This window comes from Macrosteles quadrilineatus, unplaced genomic scaffold, assembly GCF_028750875.1.
Source record: "Macrosteles quadrilineatus isolate MER2022 unplaced genomic scaffold, UCM_ALF_1.0 Scaffold_8__2_contigs__length_117827958, whole genome shotgun sequence".
NCBI classification, from domain to species: domain Eukaryota; kingdom Metazoa; phylum Arthropoda; class Insecta; order Hemiptera; family Cicadellidae; genus Macrosteles; species Macrosteles quadrilineatus.
In genome coordinates this window covers 45,108,612-45,136,458 of record NW_026542601.1, presented here as the reverse complement: position 1 = coordinate 45,136,458, position 27,847 = coordinate 45,108,612, and the positions used below count along the sequence as shown (strand labels likewise).

The window sequence follows — 27,847 nt, the reverse complement described above, 5'->3', positions numbered from 1 at the left end:
CTAAGGGAATTTACTTAGTTTTTCTTTTGATAACTCATCTACAGACCAATACCTTTATTTGGACACCTCTACCAAGTTTCTACGCCCAGCCGTTCTCTCGAATTAGTGGACACAAAGTTTCCAATTAAATATTTAGATTCCTCCATGTTAATCTTATGGTATGTTAATCCTAACTTTGATGGATAATCCTGCCCAAACTAATGAAGATTTCAAAAATTTTAAAACACTTTGCAAAACTACAGATCAGGACAATTTTTTTTCACACTTTAATCATCAAAATCGGTCCAAAAATGAGGGAGGAGTTCTGTTTACAAAAATCGGCTTAGCGTATTATATATAAAAATAGACTACTGTAGTGATCGTCCTGTGGTCGAAACTCGACCAAAAATAATTAATGTACAGACTTCTCTATTTTCTCCCCACACTGTAAATAAAACATGTGATTGGAATTTCTTCCATTTGTTTTGATTTTCTGTTTACATTTTGTTGTTATTTCGTCACCATCATGGCAACCCATATGGCCCATGTTAATTTTTTGAAGTTTTCAAATTAATTTTTTGTGCTTATTTGTTAACCTATTTTAACTTTTAAAGGCATTCTGCACATCTACAGGAAAATATCTTTCCAACAGTATGCGTGGATTTTCCCTGCGATGCACACGAGTTGAGAAAAAAGGTTTTAAAGAAACATGCTTGCCTATTAATATATAGATAGATAGATAGATTAAAACTCATTTTAAGTAAACTCAACCAAAAACTATTTATTTACAAAAACTAAACAAATAATGTAAACAAACCAAATAGCAGATGATTCATACTTCATAACTCAGCTGGTAACAATAATCCTACATTTCTCCCCACCCAATTTAGGCTGAGTTTCCGAAACTATGTACATCATCATTTTCAGTTTCCATTTGCATTTTCCATTGAGGTGGATCAGTTGCACCTTCTCTTGCTCTCAGCTGGTCAGCGTGTTTTCTCTTTACATCTCCCCCAACTACAACTGTGTACGACAGCTCTCCCGTCCTTTCTTGTACTGTTCCTGGTCTCCAGCCCTTCTTCGTTTCATTTTGAACCCACACTTCTTGTTTGGCAGAAAACTCCTTTGGTTTGGATTTTAAGTCGTGGTAGTACTTTTGTCGCCACACTTGATTTTCTATTCTCTCTCTGCTATTACACCTCCACCTATCCAAAGCTGTTGGTAATCTTCTACCATAGAAAAGGACTGATGGTGGTTGTCCTGTGGTCTTTTGTGGGGTGTTTCGATACGCAAGCAACACTTGTAAAAGTGCAAGTGATGAACTGAGACCTTCTTGTTTGCAAGCACTATATCGACTCTTGAAGGTTCTGATAATCCTCTCCACTAAACCATTGGTTTTTGGATGATACGGCGCCGATGTGACATGACATATGTTATTGTTCTTACAAAAAGTCTTAAACTCATGGGACGTGAATGGGGTGCCATTATCGGATACAATTTTTTTAGGAATACCATACCTCGAAAACCAAGTCCTTAATCTATTTACAAGAGCAGCAGTTGTCGTACGGTCCATAACTTCGATCTCAACCCATTTTGAGTAAGCATCGATTCCTACTAACCAGAATCGGTTGTCAAATGGACCTGCGAAGTCGAGATGAATTCTCTCCCAAGGATCACTTGGCACATTCCAAGGATATAGAGGCACTTCTGTGTCAAATGATCGGTTACTCTGGCAAGGGTGGCATCTACGGACATAAACCTCAACATCCTTATTCAGATTAGGCCACCAAACATAATACCTTGATAGGGATCTCATGGCCTCTATTCCAGGATGTCCTTTGTGGAGTTCTTTCAATACATTTTCTCTCAAAATCTGTGGCACCACAATTCTTCCTAATCGCATGATTATGCCGTTTTCTAATGTCAGCTCTTCTCTCTTATTCCAATATGGTTTCATAGATGATGGCAAGCTTTCTGTATCTTTTGGCCAACCATGCTCCAGGTAGTCTGTAAGTTTCTTCATATTTGGGTCTTTCTTATACTCTCTTACAAGTTCATGATTTTGATAAACTACGTCAATTTTCTCCTGAACCAATGCTCGAATCTCTCTCTCATCTGGATCTAATACTTCTTGTGTCTTGAGTGAAAACCGAGACAAAAAATCAGCCACACAATTATCCTGTCCCTTGATGTACTGGATCTCAAAATCATACTCCATTAAATACAAAGCCCAACGAACCAAGCGGTTGTTTACTACTTTGGTAAGATCTCGATGCATTCCAAATATTCTTTCAAGTGGCTTGTGGTCCGTCCTCACCTTGAAATGTCTTCCACTGAGGTATTGTCTAAACTTCTTCACGGCAAAAACTAACGCCAGTGCTTCCTTGTCAACTGTAGCATACCTTTTTTCTGCTTCCGTTAGTGTCCTCGAGGCGTACATGACTGGCCTTTCCGTTCCATCCGGCATCAAATGTAACAGCACTGAACCCACTCCTTGTTCACTAGCATCACATTCAACAATGATCGGCTTTGATATGTCGTATGGGACTAATGTCTTCTCTAATGACAGGATATTCTTCAACTTTTCGAACGTAGTTTGTTCGGTGTCAGTCCATTTCCATTTAGTCTTCGTACCAGTCAGCTTATGCAAGCTCGAAGCGATCGCATGAAGATTAGGTATGTACCTTTCATAAAAATTTAGTGCCCATAGAAAAGCTCGTAATTCTTTCACGTTTCTTGGCCTTGGTGCGTGTCTTATGGTTTCAACTTTGTCTTCGGAGGGATGAATACCATTCCCATCTATTGTATGACCTAAATACTTTACATACTTCTGAAAGAACTTACATTTTGACAGTTTTGCTCTTATTCCACTTGATTCTAGCCGCCTCAAAACTTCTCTAAGAGTGGTTATATGGGTGGTCGTATCCTTACTAGAAATGATTATATCATCAAGTAGAACTCCAACATTAAGTCCTTTTAGTAAACTTTCCATGTACCTTTGAAATTTTGCTGGACTTAAAGAAAGACCAAAAGGCAACCTTTTGTAGCGAAAGTAGCCTACATGAGTTGCTATTGTAAGATACTTTTGTGACTCAGGGTGTACTTTCATTTGCAAGTACGCGTCTCGAAGATCTATCACTGAAAATATCTTTCCATCAGTTAATTTGGAAGTCAAGTCATCAAAGGTCGGCAAGAGGTGTCTCTCCGGAACTATGTTTGGATTCAAGGTTGTACGAAAATCGCCACAGATTCTGACTCTACCTCCACCCTTGTCTACGTTGACAGTTGGGGTACTCCATTCTATCGGTGTTTCGGAAGGATCCACTGCTTCCAAAACTCCTTCCTGTACTAATCGCCGTAATTCTCTCTCCACTGCCTCCCTTAAGGGGAATGGAACTCGTCGTGCCCCGTAAGATACAGGTTTTGTTCCACTTTTTAGATGGATAACTTCATTAGAGTCAGATATCGTTCCTAGCTCATCACGAAAGAGTTCAGAAAACTCCTGAGTTAATGTCACAACTTCTTTTTGTAACTCTTTTCTACAACTTTCTTCATTCTTGCCTGTCTCTTTACTATTTGTCTTTCCATTATCAATACGCCTAACCCTTACTTCCCTAGGCAAACTAAGATTGAAAGCTACACTCCACGGCAACCCAAACAATGGAACATCATCTTCTAGTAATACAATAACTGGCAATCGCTTAGTACGATTACGTAAAGTAACGTCCACAAAAGCCTTACCCATGACTTCTAGCTTATTTTTCCCATAGCCAGTGATTACATCAGACATCTTTTTTAGAGATTCGCCACTTGAATTGATCTTATCCCAAAGAGACAAACTTATAGCACTTACCCGAGCTCCTGAATCAAACTCCATTCTAACATTATACCCGTTCAATTCTACATCTATCGTAGCTCTGGGAACCTTACTCTTGACAGACCTAATTTGTGTTCCGCTAACATCAATATCAGAACTACACTCATCATCGTAAGTTTGATCACAAGAATCATCTACTTTTCTCAAATTACCATCTGTTCTCTTGAAAAAATTATGTTTACTTTTGCACATTCTTGCGAAGTGGCCTCTCCTTGAACATTTCTTGCACACAGCAGAAATAGCAGGACACCTATCTTCACTACTAGGGTCATGTGTAAACCCACATCTATAACACCTATTGAAGCCAGTAGATTTCTGTACCTCTGGTTTCCTCTTTTCCTTACTGTCACTTACTTTAAGAATCTCATTTTTACACGAATGTTTGGAAACTTCTTCTCTCGCTCGTTCCATAGATTGAGCTAACTCTAGTACTACTGTTGACTTAACACGCTCACCTCGGTTATTAACTCCCTCGGGCCATCTTTGTCTGACTTCGACTTCAAATTCTGGACAGTTGCTTCCTACTGCAAACCTATCTCGTACTCGTTCATCTAAGCTATCTCCATATTTACAACTTCTAGCTAAAGACTTCAATCTGTTATAAAACAAAATAAATGTCTCACCATCTTTTCTTATTGCTCTTTCGAACTCAAACCTTGTTGCAAAAAGGGTCCTTGTAGGCTTGAACAACCGGTTGGCTTCCTCTTTGACTTCGTCGTAGGTGCACTCCTCCCAGGCCCTTGGATACATCTGGTCCGACAGTGCCCTGAGGTGCTCCTCTCCGATATTTGCCAATAGAAGATCTCGCCGAGCCGCTTGTTCTTCTGTGTTAGCACCAAACGAGCTATGTAGTCTTCCCACAATTGTTCACTATTATACTCTTTAAATGAAAATCTGCTCATTCTATCTTGTATGCAAGACATGTTACTACAGTCAATTACACTCCTATACTGAGACTGGTCTGTTTTCCTCGGCATTTTCTCGTCGCCAATATAGAATAATTAATTATTAAAACTCATTTTAAGTAAACTCAACCAAAAACTATTTATTTACAAAAACTAAACAAATAATGTAAACAAACCAAATAGCAGATGATTCATACTTCATAACTCAGCTGGTAACAATAATCCTACAAACATGTAATTTGAAGAAAGTGGTACGACAAAAAAATTTTTAACTAATAATTATCGCAGCTTCAATTGACACGGGGTAGGCTATACAGTTTTGAGTTTTATCATAGATTAAAGATATGTTTGTCCTAAGACGCTAGGCACGACCCCTGAATTGTTTTGCACATTACTTCATGCTAGACCTAGTGGCTGCGGCTTAGACAAAATCAATTTGTGATTTGGCGGGATCTGAACCCGGGACCATAGGGGCCGAAGTCCCACGCTCTACCACTAGACCAGCTCGCTACCCAGACATGTGTCTTCAATCTGTGGTTCTATATACAAATCGATGATCAAAATAAGGGGGGGGGGGGGGTTAACACGTAAGTTACGTGTCTGGTATGAAGGATCGAAGGAAATAAACGGCATCAGCAAACTACATACTTTCTCCCATTAGCTTACCAACAGCTCTTTTAATAATGGGTAAGCTGCGGGCGTAATTACGATATTTTATGGAGGAAATCACAAAAAAGTCAATAACTTCTGAACCATACATTTTTATAGTAATGGGAGTTGTACTATTTTGTTTAAAAAAGGACCATAACATACTAAATTTTAATCAAAATGTATTGGGTCGTTAATGTGAAAGTCTGAGGTTTCAATTTTTGATAGGTTTTATGAAAATCACCATACAAATAAACATTTTCAAAAATGAAAAAAAAACACCAATGCCAAACAACAATGCTAAAATTTTTATCAGCAAATCTGAAGTAGAGGAAGCTGAAATGTATTCTGTGTCTTCTTTATCTGTAAACAGGGGCTCTCTATTCAATATACTGTATAATCGAGCATTACATCACTTCCAGTTATACATTAAACTTCGTAAAAAGAACACATTTGCTGAGTAGGGTTTAGGGTCATACAACACAATTCAGGAAGAATAATTGCGAGTAATTTGGGATCCAAACGAATTGATACTAAAAGCTATATGACTCTTATTATAGTAACGAGTCCTGGTTCATAATTATCAACTGAAATATAAACTTTGATATTGATCCTCATAATACTTAAATATAATTATCAATTAACTGTAATTAAACACCTGTGCTTAGATTATAAATTGACACAGCAGTAGGTAAATCGATCCAAGCATTTTATTTGTCTACAGCTAACAAATACGCTACAATCACATTTTGAATCCAACATATTATACAGGGTGTAGATAAAGTCCCGCACGAGCTTAATATTTTCTAAAAGACAACAGATAAATTAATACGATTTGGTATATAAACACAACACCTAATCTGTTACAACGAATTAAAGGCCTAGCAGAGTATAATGCCGCAAATTTGAACTAAAACTGAAAACCGAGTCAAAAATGACAGCAGTTCAAAGATTCATTGTATGTATTTGCAATGATATCTCCTCAGGGGGACAGTCGCTAGGAATCTGAAGAAAATCGTAAACGTAAGCATAGGTCGATATGCACATCAAATTAAAGGTTTTTTTTAGTAGATTACAATGCCGCAAAGTGAAGCTCAGTAGAACAACTGAGTAAAAATTGGCAGCCGTTCAAAGATTCAAAATGGCAGGTTCAAGATATCTTCGAACGGCTACCATTTTTGACTCGGTTGTCAGTTTGAGTTCAAATTTGCAGCATTGTATTCTGCTAATAAATCCCTTTAATTCGATGTACATATCAACCTATGCTCTAATTTAAGATTTCCTTCTGACTCCTTGCGGGACGACTCCCGATGATACGACAGAAAACTTACAGTTGCTTCAAAAAGTGAATTTTCAGGTACCGTTTTGATTTACCAAATCTCATTGATTTATCTGTTATCGTTTGGAAAATATTAAGCCCGTGCGGGACTTTATATGCACCCTTTGACTTTATATACACACTTTATATAAACTCTGTATATACTATGTGTGTTTCCTAACGGGAAGAGTTCGCAAAAGAAAATAATGCGGTTCTTTCGGTTTTAGATCTGCTGTTCAAAATTGTTACCTTTCAAACAATTTATTTTCGAAACCAAACTACTTAGTTTAATACAATTTGAATCTTTAAATTAAGGCAAGGATTTACAATTTCCTACACAACCTAGTATAGTGCATAAATGCTGCTGATTTGTGTTTAATAGTGAATTACTATATGATTTCGTTTCAAAGATTAATTTGTATAAAAGTGTAGCCCTACTTACTAACATTTTTACTATCTTTCTTAAATTTATAATAATTATTTGTAACCCTCTCACTAAATATTTCACAAATTTACACAGTGGTAATAAAACACCATCGAAGAAAATTTCTTCTATCAGCTGGTTTAAATAGGTACTAACAAGTTGTTATAATTTAAACAGTTGTCATGCCAACTTTGAGAGCATATGTAACGAGCTCTTAGGATATCGGTCTGTGGGTCAGAGCCCTTAGAGAATTCGAATATACCAATTCGGCAATTCTAAGCTTCATTTTCCTGTAAAATATGACTAGGCCTATAATTTTATTTAGTCCATGGCCTTAAACGTTGACAGAAAATTAGATCTTATCACTTTAATAAAGCAATAGGTTATTAGAAGTATAAAAAATAGGCTAATCTTCTTTATGAATTTATTTTGATCTAATTTGTCAAATGAATTTATTTTATGCAAAGCTATTAACATAAAAACTCATTTCCTTCTCTATAGTAGCAAACCTAGGTACTCATGAATTATAATGCATGAATTATAGGGACTAAATCTGTCAAGTTTAAGAAAATTTAGAAAAAACCCAATCAGACAAATGGATTTTAGCTTAGTATACATGTTTTCTGTGTCGGTATGTTTAAACATTGATACAATCGTTCAACGCCATTTAATAATTAGTAAATATCGTACAAATCTATACTATTATAAAGAAGAGGTGGTGTCTGTGTGTTTGTATGAGCTAATCTCAAAAACTACTGAACCTACTGGGCTCAAATTGCACACAAATGAAGCTACAGTTCCGAGGATACATATAGAACTATTCCCGCTTCGATATTGTCCTGGGGCTCTGCCCCGTGGGCATTCAAAAATTTGAGGTGAGAGATTTAAAAGTAAATAAATATTGATTGATGGTATCCATGGTAACAAAGAACAAACCTACTTAAAAATGTAAACAAGCAGAACTAACTGTCAAATGAATTTTGATTTCACAATTCCACACAGCTGGTTCAAACATATTAAATACTGCACGAATATTAGAACAGAGAGGGTAAGGATTATAAATTTAAAATAATGAAGTCACTAGCCCAAATGTAAACATTATTTAACCTCACTTAAATGGAGCTGTCAAACCATATGTTAATGTAATTTCATTAGTGTATGATTCTTTCAGTTACTTCATTTGTTTATGTTTATGATCTATTATACTGAGTTTGTACTAATATTTGTGAAATGCTGTAATAATATTTTACAGGGAATAATTCGTTGTAAAATAATTCATTCATGGATATAAGAAATAATTAAGTTTCTATAATCATTGCCCGGCCATTATCCTGAGTTTTATGAGGTTTATTTTTTTTATTTATTCCTGTGTAAACAGCAATATAATCCCCCTGCCGCAGCAAGTCTATAGACTGAGTGAATTTCCATTTTCTTGATTATAATTTCACTAAAATATTGTTGTAGAAAATTACCCTATTTTCCATATTTATTTATATTTTCCTATTTTTTTCTATTTTTCGGTTTGTAACTGTTGTGATACCGTAGTTTTTTTGTTTACAGTGCAAACCATTAAACACGTTCTTTTATTGTACCTTAAAATCTATCATTGGTTTTGTATCGTAGGTAGCCTAAATAAGTATGAACGGTATTAGTTAACCAAAACGTACTATTATCGAGTTAAGTTATACAGTTATATTTTGTTTCTGAATTAAATGGTAGGAGTGATACCATTTGGCATTTTCAAAGAACTAACATTGTCCCTTTTGAATACTGACCCCGTTGCAAGGCACGGGTATAGCTGCTAGCAAATACGAATAGTAGCGCTGGTTTGCAGTAGCTGTTCAAATAACAAGCGACCGGCGCTACTAATTGTGACCAACGGGATTATTTAGTATGTTATATAAATTAGAGTTAATCTCTACGACCACAAATGTCTTCTTTCTAAATAAATATAAATTCCATAATACCCCCACCGCAGCGAACCTGCAGCCTAAGCAAAATTCCATTTGTGTGACTTTATTTTCAATTAAATCTAATTCAATAACATTAGGTTTAACGATTACCTAGGTTTGCTGCCTGCAGGGAGGGTAACAAAGTGTGATTTATAGGCAAATATTAAGTATTAGCTTAGTATAAAAGAAAGAAATTTGCCAAGTTTGATAAAAATATATGCATAAACAAGCAATATTACAACAGTTTACTTATCCTAACTTACTAATATTACAAGTAAAAAAGTTTGGATGTACGGATGTATGGATGGATCGATGGATGGAGGGATGGATGGATGTTTGTGACAAATACATACTTAAGTAAATACTAAACCGATAAGGTTGAAATTTGGTGTGATGATAGCTGACATTCCCGATTAATATATAGACATATTCTTACCTCAAAAACACTTTCAGTATCCGCCCCAGTGGCTCTGGCTCTGGATTTTCTCATGTTAGCCTTATGAGTATTCATATTAAGGGAATAAAAGACTTTTGTCAGCCGTTTCAACTGTACAAGTTGGTTCTATGATATTAAATAGCATTAAAAGTAAGGCTTACCAACAGGGTGCAGCACTATTATGTTTTTTGCATTTATTACAACAGCTAATTTGAACCAACTAGCAACAAAAAGTTGTGGTACACAATGAGAACTTTACTTTTTCCATGGTTTAGGTGCAGTTGTAGAAAATTAGGGCTATGGTAGATGTGTGCTACACTATAGGATACCGTATAAATTTAAAGACCAAAATTTCTTAAACCGTGTCCTCTCCCGTAACTGCAATAAGCATTTTATACTTCTATGCCAACCCCGTACGAAGGACGGGTACTCTGCTAGTATCCTATATATTAGGCAAGCATGCTTCTTGAAAAACCTTTTCTCAGCTCGTGTACATCGCAGGGGAAATCTACACATACTGTTTAGAATGATATTTTCCTGTATATGTGCAGAACCCCTCTATAAATTAAAATAGGCTACAAATTAAGAACAAAAATGAATTTTAAATTTAAAAAATATGGGTATGCTGATTCAAAACTAATGGAAGCAATTCCAATCACATGTTTTATTTACAGCTTGGGGTGAAAAAAGAGAAGTCTGTACATATTACATATTTTTGGACGCGTTTTCGACCACTGGACGACATGTAGTACATATAAATACAAAGGTTTTATTAACGCATACAAACAAAAAAAACTGGTGCAAACTAATGTACTCTCATGCTCGATCTGTTCCAAATGCCACTCGTACAGTGTAGTGGGTAAGTTAATTTTCCCGCGACTGAACATATGTTATTTTTGTGCACCGGGCCACGATGAAGGGCGGGCGGGGGGTGTAATCCCCCCCTCGGTGTCAAGTTACCTTTGTCACGTAAGAGACTCAGGGTTGACACGTTGCACAATGGGGTGATAACATCAACAACGCGTCAACAGCTAACGTGCGAGTGTGCGAATGTTGTTACAGTCGCTAGGGGTTGTGTTAGCTTTGTATTTGATACACGAACTAATAAATGTATAGTAGCGTCGGTTTTGGATACTACAACCACAAACAATAGAGTAATTATAGGTAGTAGGTTTTTTATGTCTTACTTTCACTCCTAGGACACTAGGTCTTAGCTCGGAACTGTTAGTTTCGTGATGTTTCAGTCCAGGGGGCCGAAACCCCTCCAGACTGAAGCTGTTCTAGGACCATGTCCTCTTCAGTCTGCATTACTTCAGGGTAGTCCACTGTAGAGTGTTGCAGCATCACATAGATAAAATCCATTGGTGATTGGCGGGATTTGTACCTGGGACCTTATTACAGAAGCCCCGAGCTCTGCCACTAGACCACCTCGCTCTCCCAATAGACAAGACCGCACTTGGGTCGTAGGTTACTATATTGTCTGTGTTACAGGTATAATTAATTGCCATTCTGTAAAGTTATTGTAGCAAATATGTAGCAAAACGATTATTACAATAAAAGCGAGTCAGTACTGGCGATCCGCCTACATTGTATGGTCGCCATTTCAATGAAAATTATTAAAGCCTAGAGTCCTAGGTGGCCAAAAATATTATCTTCATTTAACGGATAAGTAGTCTTAGATTATGAAATTGGAACTTAAATCAGTCCAATACAGAGTGTCCTCGAACTCTCTACCGGACCGGGCTTTAAGGTGAACGATACTTTTTATCACGATGAAAAAAAAACTACTTCATCAAACTTTAAAAAATCTGATATTTCGTCATCTATTTATTTTTCTTCAGTTGCAACTTTGTTGATGTCAAGCAAAGTATTGTTTGTGTAGCAACAGTAATGTTTATGTAGCGAAAGTAATGTTTATGTAGCGAAAGTAATGTTTATGCCAGGAAAAGTCAGCTGATTACTATTTGTTTTGGTGTATGGAAATTGACGATTTTCTAAGATCTCAGCTTTATGGAAATGGGCTATTTTCGAATACAGAATTATGAATAGCGATATATTCTATGCGAAGATTTTCCTTACGATGCACACGGGCTGAGAAAAAAGGTTTTCAAGAAACATGCTTGACTATTAATAGATAACTTGTATTCATAAATTTAATCGGCAACGTTGTCAGCAGTGGGACGCGCTCCAGGATTGCCACTCCAGCAAACACAGATATTCAACAATCAACACGACAGTGGAGGTTGGGTTAGGGTCTTGATTCAATAATGTGGAGGGTGCTAATCCCGGGCGCTTACACGGGCTTGCGCCATTTCATAAGCGATTGAGTTGTAACTTGAAACTCCCTCTTGACAACCCCCCCTCCCCCCCTTCCCCATCACAGGACAACTACCTGTCCAAACCCTCTGTCTCATCACTCAACGTGTCTTCTGTTTTTTAAATAAATTCTTTATTTATAAATTAAATGGTAAAAGGTATAAAATGGTTTCATAAATTAAATGGTTTTTGGCACTGTTTAGTGTTTACTGTTACTTTTCCTTGGAACCGGTATGGTAGCGAGAACCATTCGTGGTAGCAACCACGAATACTAGCAACACATTACTATTTACAACTTATATCGTTGTTGTTGCATCTTTTTTCTTAGTCATATTAAAATCAATTGATGTCTTACTGTATAAGTTTTGCGTTTTCTATCTGGATTCCAAAATGTTATTTCATATCCTATAACAATTTTTAACACATTTGAGCAAACCATCACGACTTATTTACGCTTTACGTTGTTTACGTAGCCTATCAATAGTTCGTGGCTGGTTTATTGTAAATTACCAATTTAAATTGTTTTTAGTACTTCATTTCTTATAGTATGCTGCCATTTTGACATTATTTCGATTTCGAGTCATCTTGGGACTATGGAAATATAAATTGTTATTTCAGACGGCATTATCACTGCACAGTGCACGATAAGTAAATACGACATGATAACATGTAATGACATTAACTAAGATTGAAAATACTTAATTTATCTGTAGGACTATATAACTTTGGTTAAAGCATAGTAAATGTCCTAGTTGAATTCTGTCTCTTCTGTGTGTGTAGATATAAAGTCAATGCTAGTATTGATGTTACCCAACAGCAGACATTGATACGCAGTACAGTAAAAATTAATTTTCACCCTTATTTATGAACCGGTTTTCTTAAAATCATTATCATTGGAATTGTAACTTAAAATTTCGCTAGAGTTCGGGGATTTAACTTCGGGAAGGGGTTGGAAACAGTAGGCAAAGTTTAGTGGTTTGGTTACATCAAATTCTTTGCCGAGGTCAACCAAAACTCAATTCCAGCATGACTTAAATTGGGAGACATAAAATTAACATTTTATACATTCACTTGCTAAGTAAATGTTCTGTGTTACCGTGTTACCTAGTACCAGCTATTCAAAATGCCAACATTTTTACAATACTTTAATACCTGCTTTGGTTTTCCAACAAGAGAATTTGACATTTCATTGCAGTTCATTTAGTGATACTGAGAAACTAAAGTTTGGAAATTCGTAGCTTCAATTTGACATCATACTATAGATTTATCCTGTGTTATTTGGTAGCACTCAAGCTTATTTGACACATCACACCCCTTTTTTTGGATTTTAAGTATAGAATTTGTTCCGATTGAACGAATACTGGACAGAGGGTAATAGTTTAGATAAAACATTTTAAAAACATGAAGTGGAAAATACAGAAGAGCAATAAGAAAATTACCTGTTTAAGCGTTAATACCAAAATAAAATAGGTAGTTTGATTTAGAAATTAAGGCTCTTTAATTCTTATTTTGCCTCAATCGACACTTGGAGTCACTATTAATTATTCAGTATTTGAACAAACTAAATGAATATAAGTAAGTAGGGAAATAATAACAATCGTTGAAGGAAAATAAATAAACATTTCAATAACACTAATCAATTATTTAATATATCAGCACTTTTATAATCTTTTTAAACTCAGTTGACATAAACGAATAAATAACATGGAAGACGATTGAATAATACAAATTACTTAACGATCTTTATAGCACACCCAATAATGCTAAGAATTGACTAGGTACGAAGCTACGATGTCACTGTCACGCTTACATCAATATCCTAGTCTCTAAGATTCATATTTACACATTCTTTCAAAACTAGTTTCTATAAACAAAAGACAGCATAATGCAACATTTTAGGTACAGTAGAACCTCAATAGGCTGAATGGTAACATTACATAGTTTAGTCAGGGTATACTTTATGCGTAAGTATTTATGCGTTCTATAAAAAAACATTGTTGAATGACCAGTTTTACAGAGATTTATTATGCAAATGAGAACTAAGGGAGCAAGCTGATCTAGTGGTTGAGCATGCGACTTCTATTCCAAAGATTCTGGGTTCAAACCCTGCCAAACACCAATGGATTCTATCTAAGTGATAATGCCCCAAACCTCTAAATATAGCCTGAAGTAAATGTTTAAATCAGTTCCAAGCTAAAAAAATAAAAAAGACAGTTTTGTTTAAAACTTGCAATATATCAAGGAATAGTGCATTTTGAACAAGGAAATATGAAATATTTCAGCCATATCTATGGATTTTATAAATATTGAGGTTTTACTGTATAAACTTTACAGAAAAATAAAGTGAACGGGAAAAACTTAGGTAATTTATATACATTTTCTTGGGAGTATCATAAACATCAGAACCAATTATAAGTTACATTGTATCAAAAAAATACTTAAACTAATGAACTTGATCTGATATTTGTTTATATCTTTGTTAAAACTTAAAACATTCGTATTACAAAATTCAAATTGAGTTGATTATAACTTTCATGCACTTGATTAAGAATTTCCCAAAGACTCAATTAATTGTATTTATTTATCCTAAAACTAATTGTATAAGTATTTAAAAATAATATCTATAATTGCTTGGGAACTACAGAAACAAAATTATCAGTGTATAGCACTAGTAAATAAATTTGTTCAATTTATTTTAAATAAAATACTTTACCCGGCAGTAAAGATTTGTACGATGCATAAATTTAATTTTTGAGCTCTATAAATGCTCTAATTTTTGAGCTCTATAAATGCTCGACTAGCTACCAAAGCATTAGCCCCTTACAGACCCTTACAGACTGATACTAACACTAACAATAAAATAATCATATCATATTCTAAATATTATTTAAATTCTCTTTTATACAGAACAAACAACAATAAACAGGTCATACAATTATCTCCTTTGTTTTTACTTTCAGATTTATATATCAGGGAATGTTTTAAAGTAAACTTCAACCAATGAAAATTGGAGTAATAGTCTATCTTACCTTGCCTGCGTAAAACAATAATATTAAGTTGGAGTAGTTTATTTTTTAGATTTACAATTTAAATAGAGTAAAAAGTGAGAGGGGTCAAAATAAATACTGAAAATGTATGAAATCAGTAACATAAATCTGAATACATTATTAATCGGGGTAAGACTTTTTTTTATTAAGTACACCTATTGACATTATAATAATGGAGAAAGTGGTACTGTAAATAGTAAAACAGCAATTAATGCAATAGTGCTTAGACAACAATAACAATTAATTATACTTAAATTATATGTACATTTCATTTGTAGGACTTAAGCAAAGTTGCAATTTTGAAGCATTAGCAGAATAAAATGATTTATGGAATTATTCTTTATTAGGATAATTAAATTGGATGTTACTTCAAAAGATAAAAAGTAAGGCTGATCCTTAAGGTTTAGTTTGCAAGATATTCTTGTTATGAATTTAGTGAGGATTATATAGTGTCAAAATAGAAGCTATAGTGCCTCCTTAGTAGTACTTGGGCCGATTGCTAAATTTGTTTAAGTCCTAGCTTTTTCTTAAAACTAATTATACAACATGATGTGTCACTTCAAAACAACAATTCTTGTTTAAAAACTTTCACATGCTGTGAAAGTTTTGTCGAACATTAAAAATATAAAAATTATTCATAAATATACTCAGCTAACATTAACAACTCAAATACTGTAAATTTGTCTGCCATAATCAGAGATTTTATATTGTAATACTATATTATTTCATAGCCACAAAAATTATTATTAATAGGCTAACTAAAAAACTGATTAGACAATAAACTTATGAGTTTTTGTTTGCTAAATTATGATATTTAAAATAATTCTGTGAGTTTAAATTCTATTTAGATATTATCACTAGAAATATACTTTTGAAAGGAAATAACAGCACACACTTTGTTATTTTTCAAGTACAGTAAATCATTAAATTGAGAAACAAAACTTAGTTTCATTCAATAACAAAATGTGGACTACATCAGGATCCTTCTAGTAAATGGGAGTACTGTAGTAGTGTCCTTCAGTGATACCTAAATATTGGCTACAGCTGGTCCATATACAGGGTGTCCATAAAAAAAGTTTCAAGACTTTGGGAAATAAATCCTCAAACCAAAAGGAAGAAAAAACTGTATGTGTTTGTCCGAAAATGCATATTTACCAAGTTATCCACCATTTTGTTTTGTATGCAAAACTATTTTTATCTGTGAAGTTTTTCATTCGATGATTATGAAATTTGTTGACCATGTTAACATACACAAGACCTATTATGGAAAAAATAATAAAGTTGTTCCAATTGTAAATTTCAAAATGGCGGATGTTTGAATTTTTATAACTTAAATAAATAAAAAACTGCTAATAATACTATGAAAAAACTTCAGGAATACTTTTTTTAGCATTTGTTATTCCCTATCAGACGAAACCAAGATCAAAAATATCAAACGACAAATAACTAAAATAGAACGTTTTTTTAGCTGTAAGACCAGGTAACGGTTCCCCGACTAACTTTGCCTTATTTTTACACAAAAAAGTTATATTTCAGCATTGACAGTTATCTTTTGTCCGATCTTTTTGATCTTGCTGTCGTATGATAGGGAATAACAAGTTTTAAAAAAAAGTATTCTTGGAATTTTTTCATAGAATTTGCCATTTTTGGGTTATTTAAGCTATAAAAGTTCAAACGGCCGCCATTTTGAAATTTACAATAGGAACAATTTTATATATTTTTTTTATAATAGGTCTTTTGTAAGTTAACATGGTTACCATCGAATGAAAAACTTAACAGATAAAAATATTTTTGTATAAAAAACTAAGTGGCAGATAACTGGGTATGCTTTTTCGGACATACCTTCACATAAACTCTTTTCTTCCTTTTAGGCTGAGGATTCATTTCCCAAAGTCCTGAAACATTTTTTATGGACACCCTGTATATGGGATGTCTACTTCAGTATCCAATAGTCAATGGTAATACAGTGGAACCTCAATAACAAGTCAAGTGTCATTTTCAAATCCTCTAGAATCACATGTTATTTCAAACCTTGATAACAAGTCTTATTTAATAATCCCCATGAAAGTCTTTTTATAGAGGTTCCCCTGTACTATTTTTTTAAATGAGGATTGAGGTAGTATAAAAATATTACACTGCCCTTTAGAAAAACATAAAACACCTCAACACAGACTGGTAGCCTACTACAATAATTTGTTGAAAAAATAATTATAGGATAAGAGTTAATCATAGGATAGTAAGTTATAGATTGAAAATCTGACTAGAGAGGGTTGTAATATATAATTTAAAAGAAAAACACTCTATAGTAATTTTTTTTTGTAAACCATGTGAATAAAGGCACAATTTCACAAAAACTGTTATTTTATTTATCAGTGGGTGCAAACAAATAATTTGTTTAGTTAGTAACAATAATCACTATCCACCCAAGGTAGTCTAGAGGTGATTCAACAATAGCTTTATTCTTATATATAAGAAATAACACTTTTAAAATCACGGGAAGAAATGAATCCAAGGGTTAGTAAACAGTAAGTGACTATATTGGCTTATTAAGAATACAGTACCTCGATAGTACAAATCTTTCCCCTACCTCTTGAAATTCATCTTATAGAGGTTTGACTGTATTTATAAATTAAATAAATATTTTGCTTGTGCTTGAAAATAATGTTGCGAATTTGGTTGAAACAATCATTAATAAAAACAATAAATAAATAAGTAAAACATTAACTACCAGTGCAGTATAATAGGTTAAATAAGATGTTATACCAATGAATGAAAATTTACAAAATTGAAGCACAATCTTTTGTTAACTCCACCTAGCAATAGAAAAGTAATAGACTTAAAATCGCAACCATGAAACATCCATGTTTTCCATCCATTAAAAATACTGTACACAATTTTAGTTCAAAATCTTATTTTGATAAAACTTGTAAATATTGAAAACAAATATCTAGTGGTGTTTGACTATCGCTAAAACAATGAATTAGTTACCAATAGGAGAAAGTGAGATGGCTTAGAGTAATGATGAAAGCAGCACCGAGTTGATTACTCCATGGTGTCATATTGGACCTTCTTGATCTTGAAGTAGCGGAAGACGCTGTAGCCGGTAATGGTAGCGAGGCAGGCGGCGGCTAAGATGCTGCCAACGATAAGAGGTGCCGTCTCACTGCGGTACGTGCTTTGTCCTGGTGCCGGGCAATGGTATTCTGGAAAAGCGGCACGTGCTAATTTATCTCTGGATTAGGTTGAAAACAATGTTCTGAATATGAAAATAAATTGAAAACTAAACTGATAAGCAGGTGATTAAATCTGTAAATTATGAAAAACTGATGACTTAACTCCAGTCAATACCTTAAAATTTATTTTAAAAGGTCGTTGTTGCTTTTCACATTGCATTTTGTCCACATAGGACGGTTCCCCTCGCATGCATTTAAAATGGCAATTAAGAAACTACTTTTCCAGTTACCACAGAAATTGAGACACTAATAATGGGTGAGCTTTGAAATTCCTTTGTCTTAGAATACCGCCCCGCCTGCTAGCTCAGCCACTCGGTGACACGCTATTGTAGTTCTTAGTCATGACCAAAGTGCTGTGCTGACACCGACCAAGTCTTGATTTGGAATGAAGTAAAAGTCACTCAGAGCAAGGTCTAGAATGTAGAGGGTGGTTAACGAAGAATCTCTCATTTGAATGAATAAAGGAGATCTTTTTTGTTTAAGGTCGGGCATTGTAATACAAAAACAAAATTTTGGGACATCTACTTTATAGTTTGGCCATTTTGAAACTGAATGCACAATTTTGGAACACTTCACACTCTTGGTGATAAAATTCTATCAGTTTTGAACAAAATGTCCAACAAAAACCATTATATAGATATCACTCGAAACAAACAGGTTTTTAATTGCAGCACATTTTAAAACTTTAATATTGTAACAATGGGCAGCCCAATGATACATGTGCTGTGACGGCTAGTCTGTCATTGAGTAGACAAAGGCGTCTATACTAGAAAGTGTGCAATTAGTGTAAGGCGGAAACGTTTCTGAACAGTTTTCGTACGTACTATAATAGTACTTTTTTATTCAGTCACAGTATATATTTTGTAAAACCCACTTTATTGCAGGTTTAACCCTCAGATTAACTAGGTTTTACCATGATTTTGTGCACAAACCTGGACCGAAGTTGCTGTTTTTAAATATGAAGGGTTGTACTTCCAGCTCTCGCAGCAGCACTGTGGCCTTGATGTCGCTACGGGGATTGGTCAGCTTGACCTCTAGTTCTCTCAGACAGGTGTAGGCTTGACCCACTGGAGTCACATACAACAACGCGCTGTGACTCTTGGGGGTGGACAGTGTCAGCTTCTGGTCTGCAAAGGTGAAACAAACAACATTAGCTTTTCATTAAATTAAAGTGATTTATTTTTAGAATATAATGAGGGAAATAAAGCATATTCATTAAACAATATTGCTTGTAGATGATAGACTTCCACTGTTACAGTAGATCATCAAATCTAGGTCTTCGGGTGGTGAATACGTCGGTAAAAGAGTGAAACTAGAGGCTGACATTTTGGATGTGTAACTGCTATATCCATCTTCTGGGCGAACTTATTCAACTTATCTTTTAATGATGTGGTCATCACCCGAAGACCTAGATGTGATGTGATTGCTTGTATTATAATACTTAATGGATTAGGACAAAAATTATTGGTGATCAAAGTCAAAAGACATGGTTGGAACATGAAATCAAAAGTTTTACCTGGATTTTTAATGTGTTCCAGTCGAGAGCTTCCAGCGTCAAACCACAATTCTATTTTGTCGACAAACCATCTCTCTCCTCCAGGGGTCTGAAACATATCCAAATCTGTTATTAATATTTAAATTAGAAAACAACAACTAATTAATACGGTAGTAAAAAACAATTCAATCTTTTCAGGTCTACAGTCTCAGAAAAAAAGAGGCAACAAATCGAGCACAGCATGACTCTGTAAAAGAAGCGTAGTCTTGTATTTACATTCTTGGGTAAAGAATAATCACACCTAAGCACTGCCTGGACCAATTACTCTTGGTGTCTTTGCTCTTTGTAGAGGTTTTATATCTGTGATGATCATTTTTTCTAAGAGCTCTAAGTTTTTTAGGTATTTTAATTGTTTGGGTATAAGGGATGTCTAAAACATGGACTCTATAGACAACAGTACAATGAAATACCCTCGCCGCAGACCACCTGCAGACTAAGTGAATTTCCATTTACCTGGCTGGATTTCTACTAAAATACCCCTAAAAAAATCAGATTTATTTGAGTACTTAGGTTTGCTGCTACAGGGAAGGTATTAAGATGTGTTTTTTTATTGCAATAATGATAGCTTAGTACCAAATAAACAAAATTTCCAAATTTGGTTTAAATATATCCATAAACAAGCAAACTACAACAGTTTATTTATTCTCCATAAGAATAACACATGGGAATTTTTAATTTACAATTTTTTTAATTATATCCGTAACCGTTGGGCATACAACAACGCTTATACAAAGTTATTTCTTTTTTTAAGCTATAAAAAATGGTTTGGAGAGAAATTATGAAATTTTGCGTTTTTAGGGTAAAAAATGAGACAAATAAATTTGTACACCATAAAACCCCCCATAAACCTCTGTCCCCATAGACCGATTATGCTGGTTCACGAACTCGTTCGTATAAATGTAGGTTCACACGTTTGTAACAAATTTAATCATAATCGGATCATTTTTGCTTGAATTAACGGACATATATATACAGTATATCTTATCTAACTAATATTATAAATGTGAAAGTTTGTGTGTTTGTTTGAAGTTCAATCACGCATTAATTACTGGAGGGATTGGGCTGAAATTTGGCATGATGATAGCTCACATTCCCGATTAACATATAGGCATATTCTTATCTCAAAAATACTTTCGGGCTCCGCCCCAGTGGCTCTGGAGTTTCCCATGTTAACCTTATGAGTACTCATATTTAAATGGAATTATAGAATTTAGTCAGCTGTTGCAACTAAAAATGTTGGTTCTATGGTATGCAAAAGCGTTAAAAGTTATAAGATTTACCAACAGGGTGCAGCACTATTATTTTTTTTTCATTGATGAAAACAACTATAATTTGAACCAAGCAACGACAAAAACTATGATACGCAATGAGAACTGTCTGTTTGCAGTCATGTTTATGCTTTAATTTCACAAATAATTTTTGATATTATGCCAATCTTTAATTATTTTTTTATATTATTACTAGCTGACCCGGCGAACTTCGTATCGCCTAAGTTATAGGTTTCCCCTAAGACAGACCGATGGAAAGAAAGTACTGTTACTTTTAATTTTCAAGATGATCTCGTTCGCATCGCTCAATCACGTCCTGGTTGAAGTTCGTTCGCTACGCTCACTCACCTTTGGGTTGGAGCTTGTTCGCTACGCTCACTCACCTTTAGGTTGGAGCTCGTTCGCTGCGCTCACTTGCCTTCAGGTTAGCTTGTTCGCTACGCTCACTCGCCTCCAGGTTGAAGTTCGTTCGCTACGCTCACTCACCTTTTGGTTGCAAATTAGCTGTTGTTATAAATGTAAAAGAAATAATAGTGCTGCACCCTGTTGGTAATCCTTGTAACTTTAATGCTATTGAACATCATAGAACAGAACCAACTTGTTTAATTGAAACAGCTGTTAAGATTCATTAATTCCATTTCTCATAAGGTTAACATGGGAAACTCCAGAGCCACTGGGGCGGAGCCCTTTTAAGAATTTCGAAACGGGAAATAGTTTACGTCCCATTCGCATACCTACAGAATTTACACACCAAATTTCATTACGATCGGTGAAGTCGTTCCGGAGGAGTTTGCAGACAAACACTGTGACACGAGAATTTTATATATTAGATAATAGGTCAAGTGGTAGAACATTATGTCGATTTCCATTTGCCTCATTGGATTTACACTAAAATGTCTCCTTAAAAATATATTTATATTCCCTATTTTAATAGAATCAGTTCAACGAGTACTTAGGTTTGTTGCAAAAGGGAGGGTAAAAGTGAAATGGGAAGGAGGGGAAACAAGTCCACGTCATAGGAAGTGGTGAAGGAAGTAGTAAAGGCGAGCAGTGAGGAGTGTGGGAACCCTTTATAGTGACAGTTAAATAAATGTATCTGTATACTAAAATAAAATACTATGGGAAGGGAGGAATATTGAAGACAAGTACACTGATATACCGTATTTAAACCAGTAATAGGACGCATTCCCAATATCACTTGTTCCCTAAAACCAAGAGACAATTCAAATTCAAAACATATTGAAAGGACGTCCTATTACATTTGCATTAGGTTTTAAAGTTGAGAAAGAACTCAGTGATCTAGAGAAATTACAAGAATACAAGAACATTACAAGAACAAATACCACTACAAGCCAAAACGGAACCTCAAGAGGATACAAATCAAATTTGAGAGTAAGCTAGAAGTTTATGGGTGGGCCCACCACCTACCAATGCCATTACACAAGCATCATCAACTGTACCTAGAGGTGAAATAGTTATGACTGAAAATCCTAACTATTCAAGTCCACATAATGTATCTGACTCAATCTCTCATCGAAACACTATGATAGTCGACCACCATCGATCCCCGTTATCTACAAGACACTCGACCTCTACAATTCCTGATTCATCAAGGCAGACCAGTTCCCAGGTCTGCCTTTTAATCGGGTGACATTTAATTGTGAAGCATTCATTTTGGCTTTGAAACTGTCAGATATTGTATTTGCGAAGGTTTATATGTATTCCTATACAGTAAATAGTTTTGCCAGGAGATCTGGAAAAATGCACACTAAATATGCAAACCGTGAATAAAAGACAACTACATGAAAAATATTCTTTTATTTAACACTCTCACAACAGTAGATAAATAGGTTTAAATCACGTTAAATAGGTTAGAGTTCCGGCACCCCATTTTTTTTTAAATCAAGTAAATGCCTGTACCTGTAATACTGAAATGCTATGGGAAGGAAGGGGAACAGGTCCACGTCATAGGTAGTGGTGAAGGAAGTGGTAAAGGCGAGCAGTGAAGTTTGTAGGAATCCTTTATGGCAGTTAGATACAAATTAGTCAGATATACATATATTGGATTGCTAATCATTTTTAGGTGATATAATACTATATATATATATATATATATATATATATATAATAGGTCAATCGTTTGTATTATATATAATCATTTTAAGCCATATATACCATCCTGCAAATAGCAGTGATTCTGAAGAGTAAGTTTATTATAAAAAAAAAACTAAACTACTTTCTATAATAAAACACATGAGGTATTGATTTTCCCTAAAACAATCCCCTATGCTACTTACCTTTTCAAAATACCATTTTAGATTAAAATCAGGCCACTTAAGTTCCAGTCGTGCTTCGTCTTCTAAACATGTGCCGTCTGTTTCCGCTGTTTCAGGCACGTAAATGTCTTTAACCTGAGGAAATTAAATAAGTTAAGTCATCTCATAATCAATACATAAATAACTCGTTCCAAACTAAATTAATAAGTCGCAATGCATTAGGTCATCCTATTCAAAGAGTTATGATAATTAGAAAATGTTTGTTTTCACAATATGATTTTTGGTTGTTGTAGATATTTGTTTAAATCTTTACTTGCAGCAAAACCCCTGCGTTGCTCAGGTCAAAATAAAATTCACAATAATGGTGATAAAATATATTTTTGATTGAGTAACATGGTATCTTGAAATGAACTGATTCAAATGATCAGTATCTCAAATTAAAGCATTTATTTTTAGGGGCATTTTAAGACCAAGACATATAAAATAACTTAAATAAAAATAGAATTACGTACCATTGATTGCAGTTAAGTCCTAAAATAATTTTAATTATTGTCAGCAGCATGCTTTAGGTAGGTTCGATCTTAATAATCAATAGCTCAAATGAAAGCTGGTATTACACTGAAGGTTCTTGGACCAAAACATATAGGATAATGTAATTAGAACAGGTAAAATACATCTTTAACTCAAGTAAGAATTTGAAAAAATAAATTTTTGTTTTTTGGTTGGGTATTTCAGTAGGTAGATAAATGAATGATGATGCTTGGTGGCAAAATTAAGACTAAAATTATGAAAATTGTTCGGGTAGAAGAGCCAAACGAACTCGGAAAAGAAAAACCAATAATTTTTAATATATAGATTTCCAGATCTAATTGTGTATTCATTGCTTTTTCTTTCATGTATTTCTATGTGCAACTCTGTCAAATAAGAAACCTAGAACCTGTAGAAAACCTGGCTTAAACAACAGCCCCCTTATATTCATTGCTTTTAGCAACAACCAAAAGATAATTAGAGTTTGGCAAGTCCTGATAACTTACGATTTCCTCTTTTAGCCTTGTGGTGTACGTGAACTCTATGAGAGCGTCGGTCCTTAGCAGGATGCATGCTGTGCCTCCCTCTGCGTTGAGACGATACAAAGTCTTTGTGGTTACTTCCGGTGCTCGTGTTGCTAGGGAAGAAAAGTTAATTTAAGTTATATTTTCTAACAAACTATTCTTTCTATCATAAACTAAATAAATTTTGTGAACAGACTCTAGTTTGGGAAGTATTGTGGAATAAAAATATTACCAGGAGATTAAGAAATTATATGGGTACAAGGGCGCAGTACTGTTACAGGACACATATGAGTGGTTGGATTGGATATCAATAGGCTAAAACAGGTAAAATTGTATCTGACACTGAATCAAGATATCCAATTTGATCTATTATGTTTTTTAACGCACATTGACTTGATTATAGTAAATACCACTACTTGACTAAGTGACTTACTTGTTGTTTTGCTTATTGCTTCTTTCTTTTCAAGGGGTTTCTTGGTTGAAACTTCTGTGAGTTCTCCAGCCTCTAAGGTTACCTATACAAGATATCATATGTTTAATTAGTTAGGCTAAACAACAAATATTTGTATCATACATGCCAGTTTGTCCGAAAAAGTTGCTTTTGTGGATTCAGAGTATTACACGATCTATAAAAATACTTTTTTGTGCTATGTCACTTTATTGCTCTTAACCCTTTACAATAAGACATATTCTCACAGTTGATTTGCTATAAATAAAAATAAAACTGTGATCTAAACTGGTTTTTTACTAACCACAGCCTAGCCTGCGTAGCATCCTGAACCTTTGAGTGTTGAAGATATTTTTTATTTTGTAGGCCTACCTATGCACATGTTATTTATGGATATTTTAGTGCTGCAGAGGCAATCACAATAATAACAGCCACAGATGTTTAAAAACATCTACCAACCTTCTTTCATCCTGAATGTGTAAAGGTGAAAATTCCCTTGATTACTGATGATACAAAACTGTAGAAAATTGCAAAATCCAAAGCTAAAAGTCATTACAGAATCAACTTTTGATCCAAGTCTTTATTGTTGCTTTAAGATTTCCTTATTGGAGGCTCTTATCTTGATAACCTAAGACCACTACATGGAGTGGATCAAATCACAGATAAGTACACTCCAATTCCAATACACTCCAACACTCCATCTCCATGGTCTGGCCATTAATTAATAAGTGGTGTCTAGCACTAGTGCTGGTGTCCAAAAAAAGTCCAACATCCCCCCCCCTCTCACTCATGTACTACAATGCTCGCTGTGGAGGATAAGCAATATGAATTTTCGTACATTGCTCGCCACTTGGACTCTTTTTCGTTTTTAAGTAATTCTTGCACAACATACAAGAGCTGAAAGCGCACGGTTGTACAGAGCATAAACGTTTTTCCTCTGTACCTTACTTCCCTGTGATCAAACAGTTTTCGATTCATAGTCTCAACACTATAGATAGAAAGAGACATGATTTCTCCTAATTCTAAAACAAGGACTAGGCTAGTCAAAGCTAGGTACTTCTATAACTAATTCTATTTTTGTTAAATGTCATTTTTCCTTACTTTGGCAGATTTACTTGGAGGTGGTACTGTAACAACAGTTGCCTCTGTGGCAGAAGGTTTAGAGTCTACTGCCCTGATGGACTCGGTGGCGGCTGACCATGAGGTTGCTAAAAGACCTGCAATGAATAGATAACTTCAGGAGTTTAAATCTAAATGAACTTTACTTTGAAAAGTGGAGTCTAATCCATAGCTTCTAATTATTATTTTTAATTTCCCATCATCCTGAATATATAATTTCCTATACATTAAATCCTCCAAAACGTCTCCACACTTGGAATTTTTTGACTTAGAGACTGATTGTAAGTAGATAATAGATAATATCATTTACAATAACTTACCACAAGTTAAACTAAAAAAAAAATCAAAAAGATTCAATACAAAAAAAATGTAAACTGTTGTACAAACTCAATTATTATACAGAATACACTAGTCAAAATTTAATACGATGATGATGGGTTGCTGATTACGCAATTAATAATTGCTAAAAATCATTTACATTTGTCTCAGATTCAAGAATTAAATACATTTAAAATGATAAAATCTCAAGTTACTAAAATATTAATTACAAATAACATATTATCACATAGACCAGACCAAAGGAAAGGACGCAAAGTATTTTGTACAGTAGAACCAAATTCAATTCAAATCCTCTTTGTTAAGCAATAAAGATGTATATACATAATTTACATAATTAAATCTCTGACCACCTAATAAAGTACTAAACCAATACCACATTGATTATTTATTTAGTAATTTATTGAGGATTCAAGATGAAAAAGTTGAAATTAATGTCTGTGCAAACTCTCAATTTTTGCTTCAAAAATGACCAAATGTTAGGGTTAGAATCGACATAATAATTGGGTTTAGCGTTGTAAAATGTTTAGAAAATCATACCGTAGTATTTTATGAACTATAAGATAATGAACAGTTTATAACTACTTACTTGACAAAAATACTAAAAAATGAAATATAGTATTTAGTTTCAGATTCATAGTGAACAAAAAGACGACAGCGGAAGGTATGAGGCAACGTTCCCTGCCTAATTCAACAATCAATACTCTACCGTAGGCGACCTAAACCCCGCGTGCGCGAATTACGAAGATTGTTTTTGTAATGCATCTATCCTTGTTAAAAGATAAAACTAAAATATTAATATTGAGTAGGTGCTTAAAAATATTGAAACTTATGAAAAGTTGCAAATTCAGATAATTCGTCCGTTTGAGAAAACTTGAATCAATATTATATAGGTATAAATATATGTTTTACTCAACAATGATACATATGTTATATATTAAACAGAAACGTTACCTTTAAACTTATTCGCCACATTTTTATGTTAAGTAAAGAAAGTTATAATAAGGGTATCTTATATATAACATGGACTTTATTAATGAAAATTGAAGAACTTTTTATAAGAGCTTTAGTTTCTCCCTTTCACATATAATGGGACTTTCTTATTTTGTAGAAAAAAAAAACTGAGTAAAACAGTGACATTAATTTATTTTATTTGATAAAACATGAAAAAGTCGGCATTCAAACACGGCAATGTACGAGTAATATTTAGGGATTATATTAATAAAAAATTATCAAGGGATTAAAACAGTTTTTTGAATAAGTGTTCGTTACAATTTTATGAAACACTCTGTAGGGTGTTTATGATAAATGAATGATTGTTGTGTCACGTTTTTTATATAATCATAATCGTATCGATATAACCAATGATATAGTGTTCTCAGAAATAGTTTATCGATACGATAGTGGATACGATAGCACGGTTGTTTGTTTCTCTTTGTTTTTTGGACCTATCCTGCTCCTGCGGAGTGGCGTGAGGTGGGGGTAGTCAGTATCAGTACCAAATACCAGGAGAGCACAAGTTCACATGTACAGAAACCTTATACTGACGTCATAAATATCGAATGTATATATCGACTGTACCGGGTGGTTACGGGTTTTTCTTCGGAATGTAAGTATCGGTTGCACCGAATAAGTAAAGGGTTTTTTTTTGTAACACT

At 34.3% G+C, this 27,847-nt stretch overlaps 2 protein-coding genes across 2 annotated transcripts; both read right to left on the bottom strand.

Annotated features, from left to right (window-relative positions):
- Nucleotides 1-865: 865 nt before the first annotated feature.
- Nucleotides 866-10,901, bottom strand: LOC129000356 (uncharacterized protein K02A2.6-like). Its single transcript, XM_054427320.1, has 2 exons — nucleotides 10,810-10,901; nucleotides 866-4,709 (listed from the first exon to the last, which is right to left on the bottom strand). The coding sequence occupies exons 1-2, from the start codon at nucleotides 10,899-10,901 to the stop codon at nucleotides 866-868; spliced, it is 3,936 nt and encodes a 1,311-aa protein (XP_054283295.1).
- A 5,750-nt stretch (nucleotides 10,902-16,651) lies between these two features.
- On the bottom strand, nucleotides 16,652-26,865 carry LOC129001148 (lysosome-associated membrane glycoprotein 5-like). Its single transcript, XM_054428351.1, has 8 exons — nucleotides 26,779-26,865; nucleotides 25,836-25,951; nucleotides 24,720-24,801; nucleotides 24,269-24,399; nucleotides 23,256-23,369; nucleotides 19,652-19,739; nucleotides 19,068-19,262; nucleotides 16,652-18,105 (listed from the first exon to the last, which is right to left on the bottom strand). Exons 1-8 carry the CDS (start codon nucleotides 26,825-26,827, stop codon nucleotides 17,945-17,947), a joined length of 936 nt encoding a protein of 311 aa, XP_054284326.1. The 5' UTR covers nucleotides 26,828-26,865; the 3' UTR covers nucleotides 16,652-17,944.
- Between the last annotated feature and the right edge of the window lie 982 nt (nucleotides 26,866-27,847).

Excerpts from the sequence above, each read along its gene's own strand:
- LOC129001148 (XM_054428351.1), bottom strand. The coding sequence starts at position 26,827 with ATGAATCTGAAACTAAATACTATATTTCATTTTTTAGTATTTTTGTCA. Across the intron at positions 25,952-26,778 it reads TTTTTTAGTATTTTTGTCAA|GTCTTTTAGCAACCTCATGG; the intron begins GTAAGTAGTTAT and ends TATTCATTGCAG. Across the intron at positions 19,740-23,255 it reads TAAAATGGTATTTTGAAAAG|ACCCCTGGAGGAGAGAGATG; the intron begins GTAAGTAGCATA and ends GATATGTTTCAG.
- LOC129000356 (XM_054427320.1), bottom strand. The coding sequence starts at position 10,901 with ATGGATTTTATCTATGTGATGCTGCAACACTCTACAGTGGACTACCCT. Across the intron at positions 4,710-10,809 it reads ATGGTCCTAGAACAGCTTCA|ACTACATAGCTCGTTTGGTG; the intron begins GTCTGGAGGGGT and ends AATTGTGGGAAG.